Source organism: Callospermophilus lateralis, chromosome 12 (assembly GCF_048772815.1).
Source record: "Callospermophilus lateralis isolate mCalLat2 chromosome 12, mCalLat2.hap1, whole genome shotgun sequence".
NCBI classification, from domain to species: domain Eukaryota; kingdom Metazoa; phylum Chordata; class Mammalia; order Rodentia; family Sciuridae; genus Callospermophilus; species Callospermophilus lateralis.
The window spans coordinates 94,412,062-94,426,000 of record NC_135316.1 but is presented as its reverse complement, the minus strand read 5'-3'; the positions used below and the strand labels follow the sequence as shown (position 1 = coordinate 94,426,000).

The 13,939-nt window shown below is 39.5% G+C and overlaps 1 protein-coding gene across 2 annotated transcripts; it reads left to right on the top strand.

Annotated features, from left to right (window-relative positions):
* The first annotated feature begins 815 nt into the window (after positions 1–815).
* LOC143411545 (uncharacterized) lies at positions 816–9,959 on the top strand. 2 transcript variants are annotated; one of them, XM_076872345.2, is made up of 4 exons: positions 816–958; positions 2,328–2,432; positions 3,447–3,571; positions 9,171–9,959. In XM_076872345.2, exons 1-4 carry the CDS (start codon positions 833–835, stop codon positions 9,355–9,357), a joined length of 543 nt encoding a protein of 180 aa, XP_076728460.1. In that variant the 5' UTR covers positions 816–832; the 3' UTR covers positions 9,358–9,959. The 2 variants fall into 2 exon arrangements, with proteins under 2 accessions (XP_076728460.1, XP_076728459.1); XM_076872344.2 differs by having other exon boundaries at positions 9,129–9,959.
* The last annotated feature ends 3,980 nt before the right edge of the window (positions 9,960–13,939 follow it).

Sequence of the window (13,939 nt, the reverse complement as noted above, 5' to 3'; positions counted from 1 at the left end):
ATGAAACTGACACAGCTTGCGAATTTATTGATATTCAATAAATCCTGACATTTTGGAAAGACAGAAACGTGGTCTGTGTTTTTAGGCAGAGCATGCGAACACCACTGTCCAAAGTTATATTTACTTCCCTATCTTTATTACATCTCTGCAATTAGATTTGCATTACTAACTTATAGATGAAGAAACTGGGTTATGGAAAGGTTGGGTAACTTGCTAAGGTCACACAGTTGTTAAGTATGAAAAAAATGTATATCAGTATTTGAACACAAGCAAAGTAGTTTCAGATCGTTTGTTCTTAAATTCTTTGTTCTGCTGCTTCCCCAATAAAATGCAAGCCCCTTAGAGGATTTTTTTTCTTTCTTCCTATTAAATCTCATTACCCAGAAGACTGGCTTTATAAGAAGGTGGGGTGCTCAGTATATGTTCATTGAATGAATGAAAGAGGAAAAAAATTAAGCAAGCCAAGTGTATACACAAGACACTGCATGTTGAACTGCAAATATTTATGTCATAAAAATGCAGACGTTATTATTAATTTACTAAAATTATCAGGTAATTATAGGAAGGTGATGTGGAGACAGGCAATGTTTATGTGGGAATAAGAAAGACGTGTAAATCCTAAACTGTACTGTAAAGGTAATAGAAAATGATAAAACTTGTAAAATTTAGTAATAGCGGTCTTTTAAGTTCTTGTTATTTTAAAAATGTAGAAATGAATGCCAAAAGGAACAAAATCTCCCAAAGGAGGAGATGCTTTGCTTCTGACCCAGTAAGTGACACAATGAGGCAGGACAGCAGCTGCACACAAAATAAAGCGACCTCTTTCTCCGAGATGGTTCCATTGGAGAATGCCAAAACCCACACTCGACACCCTGGGAGAAAACATGAGCAAAGCACACTCGATAAACAGACCATTTCTCACCGGAATGATAGGATAATTGGAATAAAGTCATGGAAGGTAAGAGATCATACAGCTGCAATGAGCATACTTCCTTTAAACTAAGCCTGAAGTTGATTTCACTTCACTATGGACATTGTTTTCCAAGTTAATTTTTATTTCCAGGTTCTATCCCTAAACCTGATACAAACAAAATCAACCAACTGCTTTAGAATTACTGAGAGGCTTTTTGCCAAAGGATTGGCTTTCTAATTAAGCCCTCCAACTCTTTAACATGCTAATTTCACCCATTAACTTGTAGATGAAGTGGTTTCAGCTGTTATCAGTGAATCACCCACTATAGAACTTAATCTACAATTCCAGGAAAGCTGATTGGAAAATCTCTTGCTAATTTTTGTTAAAGAAACTTCCAGGTCTTATAAAGCACCCAATGTTTTCAGTGTAGGTGCATCAAGACTTTATGAACTTTTAAGGTGAAGAAAATAAAAGGAATTCTGTAGTGAAGGACAGAAAGGTATAAAAAGGATGTTATGTGAATGATGAAGTGAAAATTCTGGAGCACATGCCTGAGTCTCTAGCCTTATAGAGCTTCATAAAGTGAAAGGTGAAAAAAGACACTACAAAAAATTTTTGATGGAAATATTATCTAAAGTAATATTACTTGACTGTGTTCACAATATGATCAGAATCCAGGTGGAAAGGATTAGAAAAATAAAGTAGCAAAAAAGAACACTAATCTTAAAGAGAATGAAATCCTGCTTTCACTTAAAGATAAATCTAATTCTTTGTAACTTGGAATTCTGAACCTGTGGATACCTCAGATTCTGGCTGCTAAAATTGGACTTAAAAGTGGTACCAGTCTCATGTAATTGTTGGGGGATGAAGACATCACAGGCATTTTATGGGTTGTATTATTGTTATTACATTACATTTTACTTTAAGGTTATGGTGAGGAATTCCTGGGTATGCAGAGTGCAATGCAAGCCTACACAGGGAACTGGGTAGTAAAAGTTTGTGATCATGAGTGTTTTTAAAGAAATGAATTTACTTACATTTGTTAAAGCACAGAAAGGTACAGTTTACTCAGAACTGTTTGGGTAGGTATAGGGACAATAGTAAATAGTAAATTTGAAACCTTAAGAATGGAGGTGGACAGAAGCAGCCAGCTCCATAATGAACTTCTGATGTCACAAGTTTAATGTCCCCCCACGCTCTTCATGCAGAACATAACTTCCAGCAAAGGAAACACACAACCTTTGAACTGGCATAACTGTGCAAAACTACCCCTAGGCCTCCAGATCTCACCATCCAATCAACAAGCAGCCTTGCCTCCTATAAACTGAGCCCCAACCCCCATACACACACCAGCAACTATTATTGGAATGCAGATTTTATTAAGTTGTTTGGGTTTTTGTTTTGTTTTCTCCAGCTCCTGGTCTCCTTGCTAATTGACTACTCCATGAAGATTTCTCTTTTTGCAAAAACTCAGTGCCACAGAACTGATATCAAGCCCTGGTTTGGTATTGACAGCAAGGTGATTTTGCAGTGGTGGAGAGAGGTTGGGTTAAACCCTGGATATAGCATGAATAAATGAGAATTTGCAGACCAAGATGCAGGGAAAGGATGTCAGTGGATAGAAAGTTAGTAAGAGGAAACATCAGGGGTAAGGAGAATTCTGGGCAAAAGCACAGGGCAGTTACTCTTCTCAGAGACAGGTCAGGGTGATACAGCCATCGCCAGAGAGGGAGGGGGTGGTGAAGGATGAGGAACTGTATTAACTATCATATCCAGGGTGATCTGATGGGAGGGGTTCTTGCTAAAACTGGATTTTAAGATGGGTGCACAGATGAGCCTAGGAGCTTGAGAAGACTGATTAACATCATAGCTCAACAGCTATGAATCTTTGTCAGTATATAGCCATTATGAGTTGAAAGCATGCTTCTGTTAAATCTAAGTGGCATGTTCTAGTATATGGAATTTATAGTTATTAAGAATGCATTCTTCATGCCTGAAAGAGGAAACAAATAATGACGATCTAAAGCAATAAGCTGCCACTATCTTTAAGAAAGGTCATGTGATATTGAAAGACCCCAGCCCAGAAACCCCAGGCCCCATTGTGAAACCATCAGGGCGTGTTGCTAACCCACGTAAAGAGAGGTCTCTCTGTTAATCAGTTAAGGGTAGTCTATTGTGAGGGGACAGGATGGTTGAGGAAGAACAGAAAAGCAGATCCCAAGGCATGCCTGAACAAACAGGAACTGATAATGATAAGCAGGAACAGAAAAACCAGAGTGTTAATATGTAACTGTCATGAGGTTTATCCAGGAACATAAAGTGAAAAACAACTTTGCCCTTTAGGTAATCTATATGTTGGGTTCAAAATAACCAATAAGAAACCTGTCACTTCCCGTGCGCGCGAAACCTGCCCCATTATCCTATAAAAGACCTGTACCCCAAAGCCCGGTGTGCCAGTTCACCAAAGCTCCGGCTGAGGTTTTGCTGAGCACCCACAGGCGTCTGTGTCTGAATAAACCTCTTGCGTTTGCAGCCAGTGCCTCGTGCGTCTTTCTTGGACAGGGAATCGGTGGGTCTTTCATTTGGCGAGCCAGCCAGGAGAACTCCTGTAACCCCGTCCGGATCCCTGCCCGAGGAACACCCGGCAACCACTGGGAGGTAAGCTGGCCAGCTCGTGTCATTTTGTGTCTCTTTTGTTCTATGTTTGCAGTCTTTGGTCGTTATCTGTCTGTGCGCGGCGTCCGTACGATTGCGCGTAATCGCTCTGTTTTCTGGGCAGCTCGAGAAGGAGTTGACGAACTCGGACTTCTCTCCTGCCACCCTGGGAGACGTCCCAGGGATTCCTGCCACCCTGGGAGACGTCCCAGGGTTCTGAGTGGATTGCCTGTAGTAAAGTATTTTGTGAAGTATTTGGTAAAGTATTTTGTAGCTGACAGATCCATCTGAGCCTTTAGTTTCTGGGTAGCAATCCACGACGTGCTGCGAATTTTGTGGCCGCGCTGCGAATTTTGTGTTATGTGTTTCTATTGTCCTGTCTGTCCCCAGCCCAAAACCCTGGCAAGAGAACTAATCTCCCAATCTGGGGTTGTCAGACCCAATCTGAGGGGGATGCTCCCCCAATCTGAAGGGAAGGCCCCAGTTGGCTTGGGGCCAGCACCCACTTTCATTTTTTGACAATCTGAAAAGGGAATCTATGTCTTTGTGTGTCTCTGTGTGTCTTTTTATGTCTCTGTTTAGTGTGATGGCATTGTTTTACTTTGAACTGATGCAGAGTCCCAAATTCCAATCTGCCTTAGAGGTGTGGAGATAACTTTAGCTAAATTTTAACCTAAATTGTAAGCAAGATTAGGGAAGCAGTGTTTTCTTTTCTTCCCGTAGTTGGCTTGTGTGCACCCACTGCGGTTAAGAAATGCCTGCTGGGGATCTAAGAACTTTGATATCTCGCTTTAACTTTTCTCAAAACCCTGTCCTCATTATTAAATTGGCATTAATTGGCTTTGGGAATGGGAGCCGAACTTTCAGTCATAAATTCTGTCCCAGACTGAGATTCTACACCGAGGTAAGTGCACGCACCCCATGTCTGTTTGAGGTGCATCTTTCTCTCTCTTTCTCTCTGGAGGGTAAGGTGGGCACCCGACGGCTACTTAAACGCAACTAGTGCAGCCGCCACTCTTCAAGACTCGGGTGAGAGGTTTCTCGGCCTAGGCAGCTCTTAATCACCTGTTCAATACAGAGCAGGCATGTTGGGTTCTGCCCAAGCCGCTTCCAACTTTTCTGTCTGGGCCCGGAGAGCAATTGGCGTGAGTACACAGTGTCCCGAATCCCGATCTGCCTCAGATGCGTGGAGGTGGAGGAAGGAGTTTGGAACAACTGCGGAATTCTGGTCTGGGCTACTCTCAGACGATTCTTAAGGTTCCTTTCTCTTGAGCCCCCTCCCGACAGCCCTAAGGGGTATCTAGGGTGATCGGTAGATGAATGGCACTGAGGGAAAGCCCCAATCACATTTGCCTCCGTATGGGCTACGCAACACTCCCACAACCTCGCATCCATTCCTCCTGGATGCTCCCCTTCCTTCGCAGGTCAGAAATGTTAGAAAATCAGGTTGCAGGACTAAGAAAGGCATGGGATAATTAGCAAAATCTGCCCAGGTTCCCTAAGGTGCATAGGTAACTTTCAATAGTCTGTTTTACCACCCCAGTGTTTAAAATGAGCTGTGTTCTTTAAGCTGCTAGAGAGGCATTTTTAGAATCAACTCTTCCGGTAATCTGCTACCTTACAACCAGTAGATATCCCTTAACACTTAGGCGGCTCCTTTAGTCTACAGTTCTGCCATGAGAAAAAGAGTCAAGAAAAAAAACTTGAGCCGATCAAAGTACATTCCCTCTTCCCCCTTCAAGACCTAAGGCAGATAAAAACTGACTCTACTGGAAAGTTAGGAGATATGCCAGATTGCCTGGGATTGGGTCTATCCAAAGAAGTTAATCCTGTAAGTAAAGGGGAGACTGAGAAATTCCCAGCAGCTGCCAGAGCCACCTTTGCTCTGGGGAATTTCCTCATTCTTTCCCTGCACTGCAAGGGTTACTCCACCTGAATGCAGTAAAGTCAGTCACACTGAGGCCCTTAATTTTACACCTATAGTTGCCCCTATGTGAAAACATCTGGTCCACTCGTGGGGAAATCTATGGTGCCACTGATAGGAGTCATAATTAAATGGAAGTTCAAAACCTGGAGAGATATTTTCTTATCTAGTTGTCTGATTGTTTCTTGGGGATAATCTAGGCTAAATGTGTGTCTAAAAAATGATGTTTCATTGTAACATCTGGTATCTAAATGAGTTTGAAGCATTGCACAATCTTGCAGTTAAAAGTTAGGGTTAGGTAATTGTTTAGTTTGTGATTTCAGATAATTCAGCCAGAGAACTTAAATACTTAGGATAAAGAAAATTAAAAGAACTCTGCTTCCAAGTTGGCAAGTAACTCCCATTCAGTGTTATTTTTTCATCAATTTTGAACTGGGTAGCCTGAAAAGATTTCACTAGGTGTACCAGTGCATTAATTTGGGCAAGGATAGTAAATTATGATTTGGTATCTGTTCCCCTTAGTGTATAAGATTCAGGAAAAAAAAAATGTTGGATTGGGACGTTGGTTTGGCTTATTGAAATAACATTGAATAGCAACAGTCTTGGAAATTTTTTTTAAAAAGCTTAATTTTGGATATACATGGTAGTGTGTAGTTCTCTTTTAAGATTTTCTCCAGGTGATTTAATGAAACTTAATACTACTTTAGGAACTTCAGAACAAAGAAAGTGACTTAATGATCCTAAATAAATTTCTTCTGATGGTAGAGATCCTATTTTCAGTTTTGTGTGAGCAAGTTTTTCTAGTGTAGGAAAATGTAAAAGGTATGAAATTTTATAAATTGCATCTTAAACTTATATCATAATTTTCAACATCCAAACCTGGAAATTGTGACTTATGGTTAAAATGCCTTAGGCATGAGGTTTGTGCTCAGAATTCCAGTTTTCCCAGACCTCAGCCAGGACTTAAGCTGATATGCAAATAGAAGAAGCCTGGAGCACTCAGTAGGAGACAGATCTGAGGCCCAAGGGAAAAAAAAAAAAAAAAAAGAGTAAAAGTGTCTTTTTATGGGAACTCAAACTAGATTAAACCAGAGAGTAAATTGTATGGCATTTACTAATTACAGGCCGGTCAATTTTTTCTAGGACTTTTGCTTTTTTTCTTAGATTCTGTATTTTTTTTTTTTTTTTTTTTTTTTGAGCTCATGATTTTGATCCTATAGACAAGTTAATGTTTTTCTGATAAGTTCTATTTTTGATCAACTATGGAGTTTTTAAACATTGCAATGAGATTTCACCTGAGAAAGCAACAAGGCCTTTACTATTGTGTTGTGTTACACTTGTGTTACATGTTGTATGTCAGTATGTCTGTGTGTATTTCCATATATATAACAATTGACAGATGAGGAGCGCTCATGAAAAATTTTAAAAATGGATCCAAATATCTTTGACTCACGTGATTCAAATGGTTCAATTTAAATTAGGTAAACAGATGAAAGTAAAGATGTCTTTAAAATTAAACTTATAAGTTTTTCTAGGTGTTCAAAAATAAAACCTAACAAAATGTTTATGTCTATAAAATAATCTGATTAAATTCAAAATTTACAAGTATTGTTTCCAAATGTGAACAGAAGGAGGTTAACAGATAAAAAAGAGAAACTAGAAGGTTCTAGGTATGGATTTCATAGAGGGAAAATATGTTTCTGGATAAGAGTCTATATGATTAAGTAATTAAGAGAGTTTAAGTAAATGATATAAAAAAGGTCTGTGTAAGTTGCTTATAAGTGTAAGTTTTTGAGCAAGTAATCTTAAAGAAATTAAACAGCTGGTTAAACAAGTGCTATTGTTTTAGAAAATTGTGCTATGTTATCTCTTTAAAAACTAAACTTGGTTAATATAAAAACATCAATGTAATTGGTGCTATTAATGTGTTCACATCTTCCAGGTATACAAGTCTGTTAGGTATAAGCTTCAAAAGAGCATTATATCAAGCTGTGTTCTAAAGTTGTATGATAATTTTAGGCTTAAAAGAAAGATATGTTGGAGATATAATTAAATCATTTGTGTTCTATAACTGGGCTTGTTATCAATAAGATATGTACAGTTCTATGTTACTTTTTACACTGAGATACAACTTAAGTGTATTTTTAAGTTAATGAGGGCTTAATCTGTGTAAAGGTTTTATTGTAAAACACAAAAGTACTTTACTACTTTTCTACAAAAGGTTAGAAGCTTTCAGCCTTTCTTTAATTCATGTTTTAGATGTGATATTATGTTATGTTTGCTCAAGTTCACAACAATTTATGTAGGCTTTGTAAAACGATGTCTAGAAAGCAAAGATCAGTCTCAGAACTGCAGTACTTAAGATTTATGAAGAACCCCGCCTTACTTGAGATAAAGCTCTATGTCCCATCCCACTATATGTGAAAGTAACTATAAAAAATAGGCTAGATTTCAGTACATTTAAAGTTGTGTCCAAAAGTTAGTTTTTGTTAAGATTACTAAGATCTCAAACAGGGGATTATAATGTATAACTCTGCCAAAATTCAAGGTAGCTATTATATAAACTAAATATGTTTTTACTCTTTGATAATTTTATCTTGTAGTTTTCAAAATGGCTTAAAGATTGCCTGTTAATGTTTTGCAGAGGTACTGATTTAAGAACTCACAACCTGGGTTAATGTAAGATAAAAAGTTATCACCTACAGGATAGAGAGATAGACATTAAAGCCCAGTGTGCTTAATATAAGGCTGTTAACTTATTTGCTAGATGTTTAAGATCAAGTTTTAAAATTAAAAATTTGGCTTTTGCCCTCTGAGTCAGTCTGAGTCAAGGGATAGGGGACTTTTCCTAAGGGCTCTGCAACTCTAGGCCACATAACCTCCTGAACAGGGAGATTAATGAGACCAGTGGAGGACAGAAAGCCAATCAGTGCATTTGCTGTGAAGAGGAGGGTCATCAGAAAAGGGAGACACCCCTGATGCTTCCGAGGGAAGCCACATGGTCAAGCAAGGCCTGGACCCATCCTAGCGCAAATGGCACTAGCAGATCTGAGAAGCTGCTGTAAGTTCCCGAGGACTCCCAGGGAAACTCAGCTGACTGTTAACAATAGATGGAAACAAAAGTCAGTTTGACTTGCTTCATCTTAAACACTTAGCAAAGACAGTCAAAGTCAAAACACAGCTATTCCTGGGCATTTTTAAATAAAATAATAGTTAAATGTAACTTCCATAAATAAGTAAACTGGAGGCTTCAAAAGAGATTCTCAGACCGAAATGCCTGATAACTATCAAAAGGAACTGCCAGAGTAGTTTTTAGTTCAAGGCCTTTATTTCTAACCTACACAGGTAGGCATGGTGTTTGCTAGTATGGTTATCCAGCCCTGAGTAACAGAATTAAAGATTTCTCTATTAGACACAGAGGTCAAACTAGTAAAAGGATTTTGCAAGATCAGATGACATTAAATTATTAAACTGTGTCTTAAGGGAAAGGACATCTGTAACCCTAAAAGTTAAATGTTATGTTTACAGTCCTGGTAACTGAGGATGTTAAAGCCTGATGAGGGAACTTATGTATAGTGACATGTTCCAGCTTTTGCAACACTTATTCAGTACTCATGGTTTTTGTTTCTCTCATAGAAACACCCATCCCCAGATGACAACCTGTTTTTCCCCAACCAGATCTCAAATGGAACTGACTTCTAAATGGGAACTCACGTCCCCCAAGTCGCCCCCCACGTCTTCAAGCCCCCCTCATGTTCGACACCCCTTTTCAGCTCTGAAGCAGCCAGAACGAGTCATCGCCCCTTCTCCACACAAGTTTCTAAAATTAGGGGGAAACAAAGCCAAAAATGGAAAGGCAGTGTAGATAGGTAAATCGAGTCAGGTTGGGTCTAGGAGGCCAATTTTAAGTAAGTCTGGAAAGTTAAAGACTGTCCCCTGAGGATTACTGTTTACCAAGATGTAGAGTCTGCCTAAATAGGCCCCCAACTGAGGGAACCATGATTGGTTCCCAAGTTTCCAGACAAAGGGGGGAATGAAAGACCCCAGCCCAGAAACCCCAGGCCCCATTGTGAAACCATCAGGGCGTGTTGCTAACCCACGTAAAGAGAGGTCTCTCTGTTAATCAGTTAAGGGTAGTCTATTGTGAGGGGACAGGATGGTTGAGGAAGAACAGAAAAGCAGATCCCAAGGCATGCCTGAACAAACAGGAACTGATAATGATAAGCAGGAACAGAAAAACCAGAGTGTTAATATGTAACTGTCATGAGGTTTATCCAGGAACATAAAGTGAAAAACAACTTTGCCCTTTAGGTAATCTATATGTTGGGTTCAAAATAACCAATAAGAAACCTGTCACTTCCCGTGCGCGCGAAACCTGCCCCATTATCCTATAAAAGACCTGTACCCCAAAGCCCGGTGTGCCAGTTCACCAAAGCTCCGGCTGAGGTTTTGCTGAGCACCCACAGGCGTCTGTGTCTGAATAAACCTCTTGCGTTTGCAGCCAGTGCCTCGTGCGTCTTTCTTGGACAGGGAATCGGTGGGTCTTTCAATATAAAGCCACAAGCTCTGGGCTCACATGGCCTGTGTCTGGTGTTAGCTCTGCCACTTTCCAGCTGTGTGACAGTGGGCAAGCTACACAGACTTTCTGAGAATTATTCTCCACATTTTTAAAATGGCAGTAATAATAGTATCCAGATCCTGGCACAGAGTAGTTAGTTGCCCTATAAATGTAAGCTGTCATTTTTGTCCTGTTCTGTATCTTTCGGTAATGTTATTATATTTCTGATCTTATTTTGCCCTTCATCAGCGTTTTGAGATACTGAAAAGGAGAAACACATTTTCACTAGTTAGGAATACAACTGTGAGAACCTTGGCTGAGCAAGGAACTGTTTGTCCTATGTCAGTAATGGTGGTTCCCTGGGAAATGCCATTAGGCTACCAACAGCCTTTGGACTTGTGTTTAGGAAGCATGTACCTGGCATTACAGGTTGGATGTTCCTAATCCATCTATCCCAAATCTGAAATGCTCCTGTTTCTGAACATGTGTGAGTATCAATGTGACACCACAGTTGGATCATTTCACACCTGACTTCATGTGGTGGATAGCAGTCAAAGCATAGGTACACAATACCGAAATATCTTATGGAATAATATTCAGGCTATGTGTACAAGGTATATATGAAACATAAATAAATTTCGCATTAAGATTTAGGTTCCTTCTCTAAGATATCTCATTATATATTTGTGCAAATATTAGGAAAAAAAAGGATAATTTTGGTCCCAAAGGATATTCCAACTGTATCCAGAGCCTCCTGGAAGGAAGAATATTCAAAGAAATGGCTGGGATCCCTTACCCAAGGTTTCTCACCATGCACTGCCCTGTACATCTTCACAGCAAAACCTGAAACAAGATGGGGTGACCAACATTCCCTCAAACTGAGTCCACCACTATCCTGGCTGGCCAGGGCCTAACACAGAGAAGATGAGCATCACCAACAAGTAGGACTCATCATGGGTGGTTCTGCATCCCTCCCCACCAGGGCTTTTAATGCAAACTACAAAGCTGCAATGGGTTTAGCAGAGTCCGAATTTGGTGAAGCTTCCCAACACTTCCAAGTGTCTCTACCTCTTATTTTCCAGAACAAGGAGGTCCATTTTGTATGGTAGTACAGAGTGACACTAAAGAGAAACACAGATCTCCAGAAATACCAGATCATGATTCCTCCTAGAATTTCTGATAGAAAGTAACACAAAATTATGGAAGAAAACCTGCATTATTTTACTTTCCGATTCCTTTGCCGAATAGAAAATGCTGACGTATTAAAATTGCTTTAATTATCTCGTTTAATTGTTCCAGCAATTACATTCTCTCAAATTAATTAAGAGTGTTGCAAGCATTTTTAATGGAAATAAACTTGTTCAAGCTGCATAAAGAGATGAGAAAATATTCTAAACACGGATAGAAAAATAGATGCCAACAAGGTTTAAGTCACAAAACTCTTTCACAATATGTTTGTTTCTTTAAATTTGCGGATTCTCACCTCCTTGTTTTTTACCTGGTTAGAATCATTTTTGCTAAAATGATACTTTACTGCTCAACTCTACCTTTTAAAAAAGATTTAAAACAATTCGAGTTTCTTACCTTAAAATTAGAGTCGTCAGATGTCTGAAGTGGATGTCATGTGTGGAGTAAGATGTAAGCAGCATCTCATTCCTTCAGGAAACTCTTGGGGACAATCCTTTCCCTTGATTTTTCTACCTTTCAGATTCTTTCCTCGTTTCTAGGCTCCTGGTCCTTTTCCTCCATCATCCAAATCAGCAATGGCCAGCCCAGGTTTTCTCTCATGGCTTTCTCTTGGGTTCTTTCTCCTCCTCTTCCACTTTTTAAAATTCTATTGGACTCACCTGGACAATCCAGAAACTTCCCCATCTCAAGGGTAGCTAACTGATTTGCAATATTAATTCCATCTGCACCCTTAAATCCCTAACATATTCTATAGGTTTCCAGGGATTCGGATGAGGACATTTTTGGAGAGTCATTATTGTGCCTATCACAGGACAGTGATGAAGGAGAGAGGGCAGAAAAACAAGAATCTCCCAGTCTTGCCCTCACACGCATTACTACATGCTTACGTCGGATCAGGATGACATTCCACAGCAGACCCAAGCATCACCATGGCTAACGGTATCAGAAAGCTTAAACAATAGTATTGGCAGCTAATTATGCACCTACACCAACTCTGTTTTTAGGGGCTCAGAGGCTAATGTTCAGAAGGAGGGTATTGGTTTTTGAACAGAATAACACTTTTAAATGAACACTTCATAAAGATTAGTAAACTAAATGCCACTGGTTTTTCTGTAGTGCCATGCAAAACCAGGGATATATTTCCTGACTTTAAACCACAAACATTGAAAAAAGAAAAAGAAAACATAGAAGTACTGTCTAAACCCTAAAACAGACTTGAGGATTCAGACTCCAGCAGCCTTGCTTTTCACATGAAGGATAGAAGATCCTGCCATCCCAGAGAACGGCTGGGAAGCTCAACATGGTGCAGGACTACCACAACCAATGAAAACGTGGCACTCCTCCCATCATGAATGATTTTTTTTTTTTTTTTAAATCCTTGATCCTAGCAAAAAGGAACCCACTCAAGGCTTTTATAAAGAAGAGAAATAAAGAGCAGATTACAATCAGATAAATCAATAAACTGTTTTGTCAATGAAAGCTGCAACACAGGTGAATTTGAATTTTCTGCCTATAATCTTATGACAATTCCCTTTATAAAGGTCGTGAATCTTCCACCTTTAGCTTGTGAGATACGTTTAGGTGTGTGTAATGGAAGCAGGACTGCAAAAGGGCATGCTCATATGGAACTCAAGTGACCTAAACTATATTCAGGAGTTGGCTATATGGGCTTTTTGATTCTGAAGACCCTTAAGGAAACCCTGTGCTTCTGTTACTGGGATAACCAACATAAGTGTTTTTCCTGTGATTTGGAGATGTCACAGATTATTAACTTTTGGGGGGAATGCAGTTATAACCCCCGCTTCCTAAGCATAGTTGACATAATGGTTTGGCCAGATTATACAGTCCTTTCAGGGGCAAAGACAGAAGTTTTAAATTCCTCAAAAGGAATTATTCACTAGATAATGATTTTTGTCAAGCAAGATAAGGCCTCATTTTCTGACAGATTCTCAAAGGTAAGTGTTCCATAGATAGCAAACATAAAAATTTTCTCTTCCAAGGCATTTATTTTTCTGAGCTGTCCTTCTATTCACTGAAAATTATTGTATGAAATAAAATCTGTCTTCCCAAGTTTTCCATTAAAAAACTGATTTGTAAGCTCTAGGAGGATGGGGAGTTTGTCATATGCGTGTTTGATACGAAGGAAAACACATTGAAAATATACAATTTATATTTAGCAACTGTAGGGAACATCTGTTAACTGAGGGACACCTCTATTATTCAGAGTAATCATCAACATAACTATTTGATCATTTGTCTGAGAAACCTGAGCTCTGAGTTCAGAGAGAAATCTCTCCCTTTTCCTTTGGGCTACTGCAGAGGAGAGCAGAACTGTGGTTTGTATCAATCACAATCTTATCAAGATTATGTCCTTTGGTGGTGGCTCAACACCTTCACTACCACCCTATCTTTTCCATTGGATATACTGCCAGATAATTTCGGTGATATATCCCACCCCATGGACAGCAGAGTACAAGGAGGATATGGAGACTGCTTACCAACCATGCCAGTGAAGGCACCTACCAGTTAGAATGGGCACTAACAATAATATGAGATACTGAGGTCCCCTGTATGCCGGGGGACTCTGTAGGTCCTGGACCAGAGAAAGCACCTAAGGAGCTACAAGATTTTCCCAGCATGCCCAGAGGACATCAGTGGTGCATAAAGCAGCAGCTGTTTTTTTTTTTTGATCTGAAGTTTT